The following is a 17,969-nucleotide window of genomic DNA, read 5'->3' as shown; positions in this document are numbered from 1 at the left end:
GTCTCCTCCTCCCCTCTTTCCAACTTTCCCCCACCTGAGTCTGTCCTTCTCTGGGCTGGAGCCTGCTACCCACTAGATGTCAAGCATGGGATTCCCTGGAGAACCTGCCTGGATGTCAGAAAAGGCCAGGCTGGGAGGTTTTTTTTATTTCTGTCTAAAGAATATTCACAGCCTTAACGTTGAGAAATTTGGTGATTTTTATCATATAGATAAGTGATATGAACGATGCAATGTTGGCTGAGCAGAAGGAAGGGATTAGGAACATCCATTAAGGTCCTTGAACTTCGAATTAAGCAGTGTAGTACTACTTGAAGCTAGATTTGAATTAGTTGGAAATGCATACTGTGAACTATAAGTCAACAACTGAAGTTTTAGAAAAGAAATATAATCAACGTGCTAAGACAGAAGAGAAAATGGAATTATACAAAATGCTTAGTTAAAACCAAAGAAGAGAGGAAAAAGAGTGAAAGACAAAAAAGAAACAAAAATTAAATGCAATGAATAGAAAACAGTAATGACTATGGTAGATAATCTGAATCAATAACCACACTAAATATTAATATTCTGAACACATTAATTAAAAGAATGTTTATGAGATCATTAAAATAAAGACCAAGACTCCTTGCAGATGCTTCATTATCAAAATACGGAAACACAATTTATTTTTGTAGGTGTTGAATCCTGAGACTTTGCTGAATTCATTTATTATTTCCAACAGTTTTTGTGTATGTGTAATCTTTAGGGTTTTCTAGATATTAATATAGGTTTCCCATTTGGTGCAGTGGTCAAGAATTGACTGCCAATGTAGGAGACACAAAGGGACCCAGGTCGATCACTGGGTCTGGAAGATCCCCTGGAGAAGGAAATGGTAACCCATTCCTGTATTCTTTTTTTTTTTTTTTAACTGTATAAACTATTTATTAACACAAAGCCCACACATTATTTCTTCTTGGACACACCCACAGTGCGACCACGGCGGCCTGTGGTCTTGGTGTGCTGGCCTCGGACACGGAGTCCCCAGAAGTGGCGCAGCCCCCTGTGGGCCCGAATCTTCTTCAGGCGCTCCAGGTCTTCTCGGAGTTTGTTGTCTAGACCGTTGGCCAGGACCTGGCTGTATTTCCCGTCCTTCACGTCCTTCTGTCTGTTTAGGAACCAGTCTGGGATCTTGTATTGGCGTGGATTCTGCATAATGGTGATCACACGTTCCACCTCATCCTCGGTGAGCTCCCCGGCCCTCTTGGTGAGGTCGATGTCTGCTTTCCTCAACACCACATGAGCATATCTTCGCCCCACACCCTTAATTGCAGTGATGGCAAAGGCAATTTTCCGCCGCCCATTGATGTTGGTGTTGAGTACTCGCAAGATGTGCTGGAACTTCTCAGGGATTACTAGAGACATGGCGGCGGCCCCAGCGGCGGCGTGTAGGCCTCCAGTGGAAGAGCCATTCCTGTATTCTTGCATGAAAAATTCCATGGACAGAGGAGCACAGTCAGCTACAGTCCGTGGGGTCACAAAGAGTCAGATATGAGTGAGCACAGCTACACACACACACATATTAAAACAATGTCATCTGCACACAGAGATAGTATTAGCTCGGCATCAAAAAGAACAAGATACTTAGGATTAACTTAAGCAAGAAGGCAAAGGACTCATACATTTAAAATATAAAATATTGCTCAGCAAAATTGAAGAAGCTGCAGATATAGAAAGATATCTCATGTTCAAAACTGAAAGACTTAATATTATTAAATTGCTCATGTTAGTCAATACAATTCTTATCAAAATCCTAAAGGCATTTTTTACAGAAATAGAAATTGAAATGAAATGAAATGAAGTCGCTCAGTCATGTCCAACTCTTTGTGATCCCATGGACTGTAGCCCACCAGCCTCCTCGGTCTATGGGATTTTCCAGGCATGAATACTGGAGTGGGTTGCCATTTCCTTCTCCAGGGGACTTTCCCGACCCAAGCACATAGACTCTGAATAGTCAAAACAACCTTGGACACCTCACATTTTTGTCTATGAGCTGTCTATAAGGTAACTGAGAGGAGTGAAATCATGTAATATTTGTCCTTCTGTGGCTGGCTTATTTCACTTAGCATAAAGTTCTCAAGGTTCATCTATTTCTAGAATTTGAAAAGATTTCTTTCTTCTTATTGGCAGAAGAATATTTCATTGTATGTATAGTACACATTTTCATTATCCATTCATTCATTAAAGGACATTTAGCTTATATCCACCTCTTGGTTATTATGAATAATGGTGCTGGGAAATGAAAATATCTCTTCAAGATTCTGATTTCCATTCTTGTGGATAAATGTCCGGTAATCACACTAGTGGTTCATAGGGGAGATCTATTTTTAATTTTAAAGAATCTCTATACTGTTTTCTGTGGAGAAGGCAATGGCAACCCACTCCAGTACTCTTGCCTGGAAAATCCCATGGACAGAGGAGCCTGGTGGGCTGTAGTCCAGGGTCACAAAGAGTCAGACACGACTAAGTGACTTCACTTTCACTTTTCACTTTCATGCGTTGGAGAAGGAAATGGCAACCCACTCCAGTGTTCTTGCCTGGAGAATCCCAGGGACAGTGAAGCCTGGTGGGCTGCCATCTCTGGGGTCGCACAGAGTCGGACACAACTGAAGCGACTTAGCAGCAGCATCCTGTTTTCTGTAGTGGCTGCACCATTTTACATTCTTACCAATGGCGCACAAGTCTCCCAATTTGCCTACACTAGTGGTTTCCTGGGACTGGAGGAAGGAGAAAATGAAAATTTTCTGTTCCATGGGAAGAGAGTTCCAGCCATGTGAGATGGAAAATTTCTAGAGTTCATGTGTGAAACACAGTGCTTAGAGTTAACACTACTGTACTATACACTTGAAAGTGAAAGTGTTAATCCCTCATGTCCAGAGTCATGTCCAGCTCTTTGCAACTCTATGGCCTTTAGCCCATCAGTCTCCTCTGTCCATGGAATTCTCCAGGCAAGATACTGGAGTGGGTTGCCATTTCCTTCTCGAGGGCATCTTCCTGACCCAGGGATTGAACTTGGGTCTCCTGCATTGTAGGCAGATTGTTTACCATCTGAGCCACCAGGGAAGCCGGATTGCTGGATTCAGAGCCCAGAGCACTAATCATTACACCACGGGACCCCAGAACTGGTGGTTTACTGTACACTTAACATTTTATAAACCAGGTAGATCTCTTGTTATTTGTTTTTGATTACACACACACATACACAAACCCAACTATACATTATCTAGGACAAGCTGACTTTAAATATGGAGACACAAATAGATTGAAATTAAAGGGTTGGAGGAAGATATACCATGCTGCTGCTGCTGCTAAGTTGCTTCAGTCGTGTCCGACTCTGTGTGACCCCCTAGATGACAGCTGACCAGGCTTCCCCATCCCTGGGATTCTCCAGGCAAGAACACTGGAGTGGGTTGCCATTGAAAGGGAAGTCACTCAGTCGTGTCTGACTCTTCGCAACCCCATGGGCTGCAGCCAACCAGGCTCCTCCGTCCATGGGATTTTCCAAGCGAGAGTACTGGAGTAGGGTGCCATTGCCTTCTCCGATATACCATGCTAACACCAATCAAAAGAAAACTGGAGTAACTGTTTATTGCTGATATCAGAGCAAGGAAAATATTAATTAACTGTAAAAGGGCATTACATAATGATAAAGGGTCAATTCTTCAAGAAGACATAGCAATTCTATAATGTGTTTACACCTAATAATGGAGCTTCAAAATATGTGCAGGCAAACTGATGGAACTGCAGGGAAAATTAGATGACTTTACCATTATAATTAGAGACTTGAATATCCCTCTACCTCCAATGGACAGAACAAGAGGCAGAAAACAAATAAAAGCAAAGTTGAACCATGCAGCATTATCAATTACCTGGATCCAACTTATATACATAGAACTTACCATCCAGCAAGAGCAGCATGCATATTCTTCGCAAGCTCATGTACAACATTCAACAAATAGGCCACATTCTAATATCCAACATACTTTATTAAATATCAATATAGAAATCACACAAATTATGCTTTCATAACAAAACAGAGTTAACTAGAAATCAATAAAGGAATAGGAGGTAGAAAACTTCAAACTACCTGACTATTGAATAACACACAGAAATAAACATGGCTCAAAGAAGAAATCTCCAAAAAATAAAAAATATCTTTGAACAAATGAAAATAAAGCTTATCAATATGTGTGGATACAGTGAAAACAGTTTTTTGAGGAAAATTTATACCATTGAATGCAAATATTAGAAAGAAGAGAAGACTAAAATAAAAAATCTAACCTTCTAGATTCTAGAAAAAGAACAGAAAATTAAATCCAAAGGAAGGACAAGATAAATAATAAAAATCAGTGCAGCATTAAATCAAACTGAAAATAGGAAAACAATAGAAAAATGAACAAAAGCAAAAGTTAAAAAAACTTTTTTTTAATTGGCAAATGTCTAGCCAACTTATCTAAGAAAATAGGGTGTTAATTATTATTGTAAATGAACAAGTACCATCACTATTCATCTCATGGACATTATAAGAAAGAAATGCTATGAATAACTCTATGCCCACAAATTTGAAAACACAGATGAAGTGGGCCAACTCATTGAATGATACAGTCTGCAAAAACTCACATAAGGAGAACAAGGGATCTCAATAGGCTTGTATCTATTAAGGAAAAAAATAAATCATTAATAAATGTACAAAAGTGAAAACACAGATCCAGAAACTTCCAAAGATATATTGTACTAAACTTTAAGAAGCAAATTACAATAAGTTGCTACAATCTATTCTATAAAATCAAAGCATAGAAAATACTTTATAATTCAGTCCTTGAGACTAGCATTACACTAATAAAAAAAAAACAATCAAAGACATCAGGAGAAGGAAAATCAGTATTTCTTGTGAACATAGTTGCAAAAATCTTTAAACTGGTGTTGGTAAATCAGATCCAGAGATGTATACAAAGCAGTATACACCATGATCAAGAGGGATTTTCTGCTAGACATGCAAAGTGGACTCCATATTTGAAATTCAATTAATGTATCTCCATCACATCAACAGGCTAAAGAAAAATATATGATTCTATCAATAGATTCTAACGTTAGATGATACTACTATAATGGCAGAAAACTAAGAGGAACTAAAGAGTCTCTTGATGAAGGTGAAAGAGAGTGAAAAAGCTGGCTTAAAACTGAACATTCAAAATTATGATCATGGCATCTGGTCCCATTACTTCATGGCAAATAGATGGAGAAAAATTGGAACAGTGACAGATTTTATTTTCTTGGGCTCCATATCACTGAGGGATGGTGACTGAAGCCAGGAAATTAAAAGATACTCCTTGGAAGAACAGCTTTGACAAACCTAGACAGTGTATGAAAAAGCAGAGACATCACTTTGCTGACAAAGGTCTGAATAGTCAGAGCTATGGATTTTCCTATAGCCATGTATGGATTTGAGAGTTGAACCATAAAGAAGGCAGAGTGCCAAAGAATTGATGCTTTTGAACTGTGGTGCTGGAAAAGACTCTTGAGAGTCCCTTGAAGAGCAAGGAGATCATACTGTCAATCCTAAAGGAAAGCAATCCTGAATATTCATTGGAAGGACTGATGCTGAAGCAGAATCCCAATACTTTGGCTACCTGATGCAAAGAGCTGACTCACTGAAAAGTCCTGATGATGGGAAAGATTAAAGGCAAAAGGAGAAGGGGGCAGCAGAAGATGAGATGGTTGGATGGCATCACTGATTCAATGGACATGAGTTTGAGCAAACTCAGGGAGGTAGTGAAGCACAGGGAAGCCTAGCAAGCTACAGTTAATGGGTCACAAAGAGTCAGACATGACTTAGTGACTGAACAACAAATCAATAAATGCAGAAAAAGTATTTGACAAATTCCAACATCCATTCACAATAAAAATTCTTAGCTAATGAAGAATAGAAGGAAACGTCCTCAAGTTGAAAAATAATATCTACAAAAAACTCATGGCTAACACCATAGTCAAGGTTGAGAAACCAGATGCTTTCTCTATAAGATCAGTAAAAGGGTATACGTGGCCTCTTTGACCATCTTATTCAACATTGTACCTGTAGTCCTAGCTAATACACTATGACAAAGACAAGGAAACAAAAGCTGTATTTAGATTACAAAGAAAAAAACAAAATGTCTATGTAGACAATCACAAAGAATTAACAAAATGTCTCCTGGAACTAGTAAGCAATGATAGCAAGGTTATCTATATCAATGATAGTAGGATAGAGTCTCAGATATACTACAAAAGCATTCATTAAAAAAGGGATTAACACAGAAAAGTTAATTTCTTTCTTAAGTACCAGCAATGAACAATTGTAGTTTGAAATTAAACTTCCAATGCAAAATATTACTTACTTCCAATGCAAAATATTAATAATAGGATAAAAATGTGTGAGGAATAAAGAATGGGTATATGGGAACTCTCTACTTCTCACTCATATTTTTCTCTGTAAATCTGTAAAACAAAATTGACAATCTGATTCTAAAGTTTATATAGAAAGGCAAAAACCTAGAATAGTAAAGCCAAAATTGAAGGAGAAGCACAATTCTGGGGGACTGATATGATTGACTTCTAGATTTACTATTAAGCTGCATGGATCAGGGCATGTGGTATTGGTGGAAGAAGACATATGGGTCATTGTTGTTGTTGTTTAGTCACTCAGTTGTGTTCGACTCTTTGAGACCCCATGAACTATAGCCACCAGGCTCCTCTGTCTACGGAATTCTTCAGGCAAGAATACTGGAGTGGGTTGCCATTTCCTTCTCCATATAGGTCATTAGAAAAGAATAAAGATCCCAGTAATAGAAAAATATAGTCCTTTGACAAAGGAGCAAATGCAGTTCAATGGAAAAAGGGTAATATTCATACAAGTGGTGCTGGAACACTGGATATCTCTATGCAAATAGGAATATGGACACAGATCTTAGACTTCTCACAAAAGTTGACTCAAAATGGATCACAGACCTACATGTAAAATTCAAAGCTAAAACTCCAAGAAGATAACATAGGAAAATGCCAAGATGACCTTCAGCTCTTGTCAATGATTTCTGATAAATACCAAAGGCATGAGCTATGAAACAAAAAAGTAATTTAGACTTCATTAAGATTTAAAATTTAAAAACCCTGGACTGCAAGGAGATCCAACCAGTCCATTCTGAAGGAGATCAGCCCTGGGATTTCTTTGGAGGGAATGATGCTAAAGCTGAAACTCCAGTACTTTGGCTACCTCATGCGAAGAGCTGACTCATTGGAAAAGACTCTGATGCTGGGAGGGATTGAGGGCAGGAGGAGAAGGCGATGCCAGAGGATGAGATGGCTGGATGGCATCACTGACTCGATGGACTTGAGTCTGAGTGAACTCCGGGAGTTTGTGATGGAGAGGGAGGCCTGGCGTGCTGTGATTCATGGGGTTGCAAAGAGTTGGACACGACTGAGCAACTGAACTGAACTGAAGATTTAAAAAATCTTACTTAACTGCAAGTGCACGCCGTATTTCTTTCAGAGAGTAACTCTTCAGGTAACTATTATTAGGAACTTCCTCTTCCTGTAGTCTATAGGAAGGACAGTAATTGCCCTGTGAACCCATTGAGGAAGAAATCAGATGGCCTAGAAAAAAAATAGAAATAACTAGAGGCTTTATCTGAGAAATCATAAAGCTTACAATTATACTTTTAAAAATTTTATTTTTAATTAGAGCATAATTGCTTTACAATGTTGTGTTGGTTTCTGTCAGACAACAACATGAATCAGCCATCAGCATGGCTCAGTTGTCACTCAGTCATGTCCGACTCTTTGCGACCCCATGGACTGCAGCACGCTAGGCTTCCCTGTCCATCACCAACTCCTGGAACTCTCTAAAACTCATGTCCATCGAATCAGTGACTCCATCCAACCATCTCATCCTCTGTTGTTCCATTTTCCTCCTGTCTTCAATCTTTCCCAGCATCAGGATCTTTTCAAATGAGTCAGTTCTTCACATCAGGTGGCCAAAGTATTGGAGCTTCAGCATCAGCATCAGTCCTTCCAGTGAATATTCAGGACTGATTTCATTTAGGATTGACTGGCTTGATCTTGCAGTCCAAGGGACTCTCAAGAGTTTTCTCCAACACCACAGTTCAAAAGCATCAATTTTTTGGCACTCAGCTTTCTTTATGGTCCTGCTCTCACATGTCTACATGTCTACAGTAGACATGTCCATACATGGTCTACTGGGAAAACCATAGCTTTGACTAGACAGACCTTTGTTGAAAAAGTAATGTCTCTGCTTTTTAATATGTTGTCTAGGTTGGTCATAGATTTTCTTTCAGGGAGCTAGTGTCTTTTCCTTTCATGGCTGCAGTTACCATCTGCAGTGATTTTGAATCCCAAGAAAATAAAGTCTCTCACTGTTTCCATTGTTTCCCCATCTATCTGCCTTGGAATAATGGAACCAGATGCCATGATCTTAGTTTTTTGAAAGTTGAGTTTTAAGTCAACTTTTTCACTCACCTCTTTCACCTTCATTGAGAGGCTTCTCAGTTCCTCTTCACTTTCTGCCATAAGGCTGGTGTCATCTGCATATCTGAGGTTATTGACATTTCTTCTGGCAATCTTGATTCCAGCTTGTGCTTCATCTAACCTGGCATTTCACATGAAGTACTCTGCATATAAGTTAAATAAGCAGGGTGAACATATATAGTCTTCCCAATTTGGAAACAGTTCATTGTTCCATATCCATTTCTAACTTTTGCTTCTTGACCTGCATACAGATTTCTTAGGAGGCAGGTGAGGAGGTCTGGTAGTCCCATCTCTTGAAGAATTTTTCACAGATTGTTGTGATTCACACAACGGGGCTTTGGCGTGGTCAAAATAGCAGAAGTATATGTTTTTCTGGAACTCTCTTGCTTTTTTGATGAATCACATATCGCTTCCCTCTTGAGTTCCCCGCCTCCCCTTCTGGGTTGTCACAGAGCCCTGGCTGTACTCCCGGTGTTATACAGCAGCTTCCCACTAGCTATTTATTTTACACATGGCAGGGTATTCATTTCAATACCACTCTCTCACTTTGTCCCACGCTTCCCTTCCTCAGCTGTGTCCACAGGTCCATTGTCAACATCTGCATGTTTATCTGTGCTCTACAAATAGGTTTATCAGTGTTGCTTTTATAGATTCCATATATATGCATGAATATAGGATATTTGTTTTTCTCTATCTGACTTACTGCAGTCTGTATGGCAGGCTTCAGGTTCATCCACCTCATTTCAGCTGAATCAAATTTATTACTTTTTATGGCCGAGTAATATTCCATTGTATATATGTACCCCAACTTCTTTACCATTCGTTAATGAACATCTAGATCATTTCCTCATCCTGGCTATTGTAAGTAGTGCTTCAGTGAACACTAGGATACATATGTGTTTTTGAATTATGTTTTTTCAGGATATATGCCCCCAAGTGCTATTGATGGGTCACTGTTTCTGTTCAGTCACTAAATCATGTCTGACTCTTTCTGACTCCATGGACTGCAGCACACCATACTTCATTGTCCTTCACTATCACCCAGAGTTTGCTCAAACTCATGTTCATAGAGTCAGTGACGCCATCCAAACTTCTCATCTTCTGTTCTCCTCTTCTCCTCCCATCCTCAATCTTTCCCAGCATCAGGGTCTTTTCCAAAGAGTCAACTCTTCACTTCTGTTGGCCAAAGTATTGGACCTTCTGCTTCAGCATCAGTCCTTCCAGTGAATATTCTGGGTTGATTTCCTTTAGGATTGACTGATTTGATCTCTTTGCAGTCCAACGGAATCTCAAGAGTCTGCAACACCACAGTTCAAAAGCATCAATTCTTCAGTATTCAGCATTATTATGGTGCAAATCTCACATCCATACATGACTACTGGAAAAACCATAGCTTTGATAGCTTTGAATATATGGACTTTGTTGGTAAAATATGGTCTCTGCTTTTTAATATGCTGTCAGGGTTTGTCATAGTTTTTCTTTTGAAGAGCAAGCATCTTTAATTTCATGGCTATAGTCAATGTCCACAGTGATTTTTGAGCCTAAGAAAATAAATGTCACTCTTTCCATTTCTCCCCATCTTTTTGTCATGATGTGATGGGAACAGATGCCATGATCTTAGTTTTTTGAATGTTGAGTTTTAAGTCATAGGGTAATTTTATTCCTAGTTTTGTAAGGAATGTCCATATTGTTCTCCTAGTGGTTGTATTAATTTACATTCCCACCAACAGTGCAAGAGAGTTCATTTTTATCCACATCCTCTCCAGCATTTATTTTTTTGTAGATTTTTTGATGATGGCCATTCTGACCTGTGTTAGGTGACACCTCATTGTACTTTTGATTTGCGTTTTTCTAATAATGAGCAATGTTGAGCATTTTTTCCATGTGTTTATTTGCCATCTGTATGTCTTCTTTGGATAAATGTTTAAGTATTTTGCCCATTTTTTTTATTGGGTTGCTTGTTTTTCTGATATTGAGTTGCATGAGTTGATTGTATATTTTGGAGATTAATCCTTTGTCAGTTGCTTCATTTACAATTATTTTCTCCCATTCTGAGGGTTGTCTTTTCATCTTGCTTATAATTTCATTTGTTGTGCAAAAGCTTTTAAGTATGATTAGATTCCATTTCTATTTCCATCAGTCTATGAGATGGGTCAAAAAGGATCTTGCTGCTCTTTATGTCAAAGAGTGTTCTATCTAGCTTTTCCTCTAAAAAATTTATAGTTTCTGGCCTTCCATTTAGGTCTTTAATTCAGTTTGAGTTTATTTTTGTGTATGGTGTTAGGAAATGTCCTAGTTTCATTCTTTTATATGTAGCTGTCCAGTTTTCCCAGCACCACTTAGTGAAGAGTCTGTCTTTACTCCATTGTGTATTCTTGCCTCCTTTGTCAAAGTTAAGGTGCCCATAGTGGGTTTATCTTGGAGCTTTCTATCTTGTTTCATTGATCTATATTTCTGTTTTTGTGCCATTCTATCATGATGACTGAGCTTTGTAGTATAATCTGAAGTCAGGGAGCCTAATTCCTCCAGCTCAATTTTTCTTTCTTAAGATTGCTTTGGGTATTTCTAGTCTTTTGTGTTTCTACACAAATGGTAAAATTTTATTCTAGTTTTGTGAAAAATGATTGCATTGAATCTGTAGATTGCTTTGGGTAGTATAGTTGTTTTCATAATATTGATTCTTCCAATTCAAGAAGATGCTATATATATATCTCCATCTGTTTATGTCATCTTTTCTTTCTTTCATCAGTGTCTTATAATTTTCTGCAAACATGTCTTTTGTCTCCTTAGGTTTATTCTTAGGTATTTTATTCTTTTTGTTGCAGCGGTGATTAGGATTGTTTCCTCAATTTCATTCTGCTTTTTCATTGTTGGTCTATAGGTTTGCAAGGGACTTCTGTGTTTAATTTTATATACTGTGATGTTACTAAATTCATTGATTAATTCTAGTAATTTTTTGATGGTATCTTTTCTGTGTATAGTGTCATGTCACTTGCCACCAGTTAGAGTTTTACTTCTTTTTCTATCTGGATTCCTTTTATATCTTTTCCCCCCTGCTTCCCATTGCTAGGACTTCCAAAACTATATTGAATAATAGTGATGAGAGTGGGCACCACTGTCTTATTTCTGATCTAACAGGAAGTGCTTTCAGTTTTTGTTTTTTTTCCCTGAGAATAATGTTTGCTGTGGGTTTGTTTGTCATATATGGCCTTTATTATGTTGAGGAAGGTTGCTTCTATGCCCTTTCTATCTGGAGAGTTTCTATCATAAATGGATGTTGAATTTTGTCAAAAGTTTTTTCTGCATCTCTTGAAATTATATGGTTTTTATGTTTCAGATTTTTAATATGGTGTATCACATTGATTGAAGAATCCTTGCATCTCTGGGATAAACCCCTCTTGATTATGGTATATGATCCTTTTAATGTGCTGTTGGATTCTGTTCACTAGTATTTTATTGAGGATATTTTACAACTATGTTTATCAGTGATATTGGCCTGTAATTTTCTTTTTGGGTGGTATCCTTGTCTTGTTTTGGTACCAGGGTGATGGTGGCCTCATATTAATAGAATGAGTTTGGGAGTGTTTCTCCCTCTGCAATGTTTTTGGAAGAATTTGAGGAGGATATATGTCAGCTCTTCTCTAAACGTTTGATAGAATTTGCCTGTGAAGCCATCCGGCCCTGGGTTTTTGTTTGTTATTAGATCACAGTTTCAATTTTAGTGCTTGTGACTGGCATGTTCATAATTTCTATTTCTTCCTGGTTCATTATTGGCAAGTTGTACTTTTTTAAGGCTACAGCTATACTTTAAGGTATTATATGCAAAGTAAACTATTACTTGATTTAATATATATATTACATTTATATTTATTCACAATAAAATGTTTATATACTATATAATTGAAATCTAATTGATTATATATGAATATTTAATATATTAAACAAAATACGTTAAATATGAACAATAAGTGGCTTCCTGGAGGCATTGACTTGAATCCCTTACAAGAAGGAGGGGGTGGGAATTGGCAACATAGTAGTGTCATCTTGCTAAGAAGAGAAAATACATTGGAATTTGGGGTGACTGACACGGACCAATGTCCCTGGGCACTCATCCTCAGTGCCCGCCTCCTTCCTTCTTGGTAGCTTAGCAATAAGCAAGTTTGAGTTAGATCACAGGGAGAAGAGCTTGACATGGATGGAGGCTCTGGGGTTCTCAGGTCACACATAGAAACTCACCTAGGACACTGTCCTTGTTTCTTAGGCATCTGCCAGCTCCTGCCTCCTGTCTGTAAACACACAGGGGCGTGGGAAGTGGCTCCTCTGGTAGACCCGCTTCTTGGTCATGTCCTGCAGTCATGCCTGACTTGAATATGTTTCTATACAACTCAGGATATCCTGAGTGCCCTGCTCCTCATCTACTTATAAAAGGCCAGCCTCCAACCTGACTTTAAATAACACAGCAGTCTGTGCATATCAGTGTCTCTAAGGGAGGACGAGGGTGAAGGGAATATTCACAGCCTGGGTGCTTTCCAGTAAAATCTGCATCTCATCCACAATGTCACAGAACACGTCCTATGCTGGCATGCTATGTGTCAGATACAGACACAAAGGAAGAGGGAACGATGACCTGGAGCTTCCAAAATAGATGAGGAATAAGAGAGTTACAAAAGGACAGAAAACAAAATCCTTGTGTAATGCTTTTACAGTAGAGAATTCATATTTTAGGGTTTCCCTCGAAATATGAGCTTTGAGGAAAAAAGGAGACATTGTGCAAGTTCAGAAATTCAGCTACTCCCAGCCCTGTGTCCTGTAGCTTTCTGGTTAATTGTGATCACATGCTACTTGGGTCTGGGTCCCACAGCATCTATTAGGGCAGGATGAGTGTCCAGGAGTTTTCCACTGATTCCACAGGGAGTAGGTAAATGCCTGCCCTACCGACTCTAGTAAACATGACTCTAGTAAATCATGGAAAATGCGCAGCAGAGCATGAATGGACCTTGGAGATGATTCAACAGAGTTCATTTAACAGTTGAGGAGACTGAGTAGATAAGAGAAAGTATTTTGGCCAATTTTCAGTCTCCTATGATGATGATCTGACTGCAGAAAAACAGAGTGGATGACAAGGTCTCCACTCTGGGAGTGGAGTTCAAGGTCTGGTTTAATTGGTTTCATTTCAGAAATATCATTTAGGGTGTTTTCTAGAGATGAAACTTTTCAAGAGGTTACAAAGAAAGTGCACTCTGGTGGGCAGCTGGGGTTCTTATTTTCTACTCTAGTACATACCATCTTCCTGCCCTTCAGGACACGCAACCATTTCTCCCACACTTACTCTTGACTCTGACAGGCTCAGGCTAGCTCCAGCCAGACTCTCTCACTCCCTCTCTCTTGCCTCCTCTTCCTACTTCTGATTCCCTTTCTAATGGTGCCATGATTTAGCTTTTCTCTAAATCCCAAGCAACAGGGATGAAAAGGCCCATGTCCTCAAGTGCCTTTTTGTTCTGAGATATTTAAATTTCTTAAATTCTAACACTTGAGAAAAAAAACCTTCTATATGGATAAGTCCATTTTATAGGTGTGTTGATATTTGTCTGCATGGGGTTGGCATCCAAACTCCAGGGACTCTCAGTGGCACCTGGCCTTTCCATTGATACCATTTTCGCCCCTCAGTGACCACACACAGGAAGGCTAACAGGATGATGGCACTTCTGTTTCCTTCTATACTATACTTTATCAGAGCTCATCAGTTGTGTTTAGCCTGGGAATACTTGTCAATCAAAAGCTGACAAGCAATATATACTAAAAGATCACAACCATCAAGTTGTTAACACCAATCATGGGGCTGGGAGTAAATGCACGAGAGGATTTAAGGTAAGGAGGCACAGTAATGACAGAAACTATTTCCACATTTGTTCCCCCCTAACCTGTGAAGAAAGCTGAGTGCTGAAGAATTGATGCTTTTGAACTGTGGTGTTGGAGAAGACTCTTGAGAGTCCCTTGGACTGCAGGGAGATCCAACCAGTCCATTCTAAAGGAGATCAGTCCTGGGATTTCTTTGGAAGGAATGATGCTGAAGCTGAAACTCCAGTACTTTGGCCACCTCATGCAAAGAGCTGACTCATTGGAAAAGACTCTGATGCTGGGAGGGATTGAGGGCAGGAGGAGAAGGGGACGACAGAGGATGAGATGGCTGGATGGCATCACTGACTCGATGGACATGAGTCTGAGTGAACTCCGGGAGTTGGTGATGGACAGGGAGGCCTGGCGTGCTGCGATTCATGGGGTCGCAAAGAGTTGGACACGACTGAGCGACTGAACTGAACTAAACTGAACCTGAGTTCCATACTTGGTTATTGTGGTGACATTCTTATTGGCTCTGGTGTCCAAGGCTAAGGTAGTGTTTCCTTAGATAAACCAGAGAAACTCCTTCTCCATAGAAACCTGCCTATAAATCAGGAATCCACCTGCCCTGCTATTTCCCAGGGGTCAGTCTGAGGGAGAAGCAGGATAAGTTTGCCCCGGGCTACCAAGTGTGAGTGCCTTTCTGGCTGACCTCCATAGCTGTCCCAGGCCCAACTTCTAACTCTTATCCACCATTTGGCACCTCTTTGACCCAGGCCATCTCAACAGACAAGAAGCAAAACCAAGCTAAGGAAGGAAGTAGGGAGGAGGCAGATCACAGCTATGACTTTTATGATGTGCTTTATGGTTTCCAAGCCACTTAAAGTCCATTATTTCCTCTGATCTATATAGTAGATTTTCCTTTAGAGATGGAGTCATTGTCCACTTTAAATATTCTGGATGAAAACGAAATCACTCACAACATAACTCATTTACTCAAGGCCCCACTGGAGATGGCAAAGCTGGGGTTTGGTTCCAGTTTCCTCTGAGTCCAGTTCCTGTGACATATCCTAGAGGCATTGGATGCTGTTCCCTCACTTCTGAGCAGATGCCCTGCCTTGGGGGGTGTGGGAAAGCTCATTCTTCCTGCTTTTCTTCACTCCCCCGATCCCAGCAACTTCAGCCCCGAGGAACAGCACAGAGCCGGTGGCTGACTGGGGCAAGGGTCAAGCTCACTCTGTACTTTAGGCTCAACTTCTCATTCTCTGGAGGCTTGAAGGTAAATTTTTGCAGAAGTGAAGTAAAGAAAATAAACAACTCAGTTCTGGCCAACTGTTCTCCAAGGCACATCCGCTTTCCTAAAAGACAAAAATATGAGTACCTGCTCAGTTGGTTTGTGCCAGCAAGGACTGAAATCTTCCACCACATCTTGCAAAACCTGAGCCAATGGCAGGCCTGACTGGCCCTGAGCCTTTACGCACTCAGCTTATTTAATCACGACCACCTGGGGTAACCTAAGCCCAGTGAGGCCATTCCACAATCATACACTCCAGTGCCTTCAGGACTCAGATGGTCGAGCAATGGTGAAGATGCAGGCTGTGGATGAAACAAGTGAGCAGCCAAGGTTGACCTATAAATGTGGTCTAGCCAAAAGTCTTACAAAAATCCATTAGCAAACGGTAAGGACAAAAGCAAAACTCTGTGTTTACTTCTCTCAATTTTCAAAAAATATGTTGAAAGTTAAAAGAAAGTAAATGTCAAAGCAAGGTTTTCCAAGTATGAGGCATCTTTGCCCTATGTCAAGTATCCCCCATCATGACCGGGAATCTTCCTGCCAGGGCTCCCCATGCAGGGCCAACCTCATCCCATCCCACCTGTGTTTGCCTGCTCTAGGCTTCCCCCAGCCCCTCCTCTTCACGATGCCTTCTTCCTCAACTTGGGCAACAACACCCCACAATAGACTTTATCATCATCTCTCTTGTGGCTGTTTTAATAGCTCACTTTCTCCCTAATTAATATATGTTCATGGCAAAAATGAAAAAAAAAAGTGTGAAAAGTATAAAAATGTTAAAACATATTTTAATCCCCAAATCCAGAAAAAACCCTTGTTAACATCTTACATCTTCCTCACTATCTCAGTAAAGATTCTCCTGGATATCATCAGTGGGATTACCCTCTGAAGTTTATTCTGAGCACAACTTTTGCTACTTTTTGTTTCCCCATGTAATAAAATATTCTTGGAAAATGGTTAATGCAGGATGCCTCTATTTTGTACTCTGCCTGTATCCAGTTGTTGAGAAATTTAGAGTTTCAGATAGATTGAAAACCACAATCAGAAAACTAACCAGTCTGATCACATGGAACACAGCCTTGCTAACTCAATGAAACTATGAGCCATGCTGTGTAGGGCCACCCAAGACAGACAGGTCATGGTGGAGAGTTCTGACAAAACGTGGTCCACTGGAGAAGGGAATGGCAAACCACTTCAGTATTCTTGCCTTGAGAACCCCATAAACACTATGAAGAGGCAAAAAGATAGGACAGTGAAAGATGAACTCCCCAGGTAAGTATGTGCCCAATATGCTTCTGGAGAAAAGTAGAGAAATAACTCCAGAAAGAATGAAGAGATGGAGTCAAAGCAAAAACAACACCCAGTTGTGGATATGACTGGTGATAGAAGTAAAGTCCGATGCTGTAAAGAGCAATATTGCATAGGAACCTGGAATGTTATGTCCACGATTCAAGGCAAATTAGAAGTGGTCAAACAGGAGATGGCAAGAGTAAATGTAAACATTTTAGGAATCAGCAAACTAAAATGGACTGAAATGGGTGAATTTAACTCAGATGAACATTACATCTACTACTGTGGGCAGCAATCCCTTAGAAGAAATGGAGTAGCCATCATAGTCAACAAGAGTCCTAAATATAGTACTTGGATGCAATCTTAAAAATGACAGAATGATCTCTGTTCATTTCCAAGGCAAACCACTCAATATCACAGTAATCCAAGTCTATGCCCCAACCAGTAATGCTGAAGAAGCTGAAGTTGAATGGTTTTATGAAGGCCTACAGGAACTTCTAGAACTAACACCCAAAAAGATGTCCTTTTCATTATAGGGGACTAGAATGCAAAAGTGGGAAGTCAAGAAACACCTGGAATAACAGGCAAATTTGGCCTTGGAGTACCGAATGAAGCAGGGCAAAGGTTAATACAGTTTTACCAAGAGAATGCACTGGTCATAGCAAACACCCTCTTCCAACAACACAAGAGAAGACTCTATACATGGACATCACCAGATGGTCAACACCAGAATCATATTGATTATATTCTTTGCAGCTAAAGATAGAGAAGCTCTATACAGTCAGCAAAAACAAGACCAGGAACTGACTGTGGCTCAGATTATGAGCTCCTCATTGCCAAATTCAGACTGAACTTGAAGAAAGTAGGGAAAACCACTTGACCATTCAGGTATGACCTAAATCAAATCCCTTAAGATTATACTGTGCAAGTGACAAATAGATTCAAGGTATTATATCTGATAGAGTGCCTGAAGAACTATAGACGGAGGTTTATGACATTA

General features: G+C 39.7%; 2 protein-coding genes across 2 annotated transcripts in view; both read right to left on the bottom strand.

Annotated features, from left to right (window-relative positions):
- Nucleotides 1-887: 887 nt before the first annotated feature.
- LOC102410229 (40S ribosomal protein S18) lies at nucleotides 888-1,476 on the bottom strand. Its single transcript, XM_044944055.2, has one exon. The coding sequence runs from the start codon at nucleotides 1,471-1,473 to the stop codon at nucleotides 940-942; it is 534 nt and encodes a 177-aa protein (XP_044799990.2). The 5' UTR covers nucleotides 1,474-1,476; the 3' UTR covers nucleotides 888-939.
- Nucleotides 1,477-15,232: 13,756 nt separating this feature from the next.
- The window catches only part of LOC102410549 (cytochrome P450 2J2), a 28,264-nt gene continuing 25,527 nt past the window's right edge, over nucleotides 15,233-17,969 (bottom strand). The window contains 1 exon segment of the mRNA XM_025288603.3: nucleotides 15,233-15,746. Coding sequence (XP_025144388.3) covers nucleotides 15,568-15,746 — 179 coding nt within the window. The 3' untranslated portion in view covers nucleotides 15,233-15,567.

The sequence above is a fragment of the Bubalus bubalis genome, chromosome 6 (assembly GCF_019923935.1).
Source record: "Bubalus bubalis isolate 160015118507 breed Murrah chromosome 6, NDDB_SH_1, whole genome shotgun sequence".
Classification (NCBI taxonomy): domain Eukaryota; kingdom Metazoa; phylum Chordata; class Mammalia; order Artiodactyla; family Bovidae; genus Bubalus; species Bubalus bubalis.
Note: the sequence above shows the minus strand (reverse complement) of the source record. Positions and strands in the feature narration are given on the sequence as shown.

What these genes read in the sequence shown, in the direction of transcription:
- LOC102410229 (XM_044944055.2), bottom strand. Translation starts at nt 1,473, where the DNA reads ATGGAATTTTTCATGCAAGAATACAGGAATGGCTCTTCCACTGGAGGC.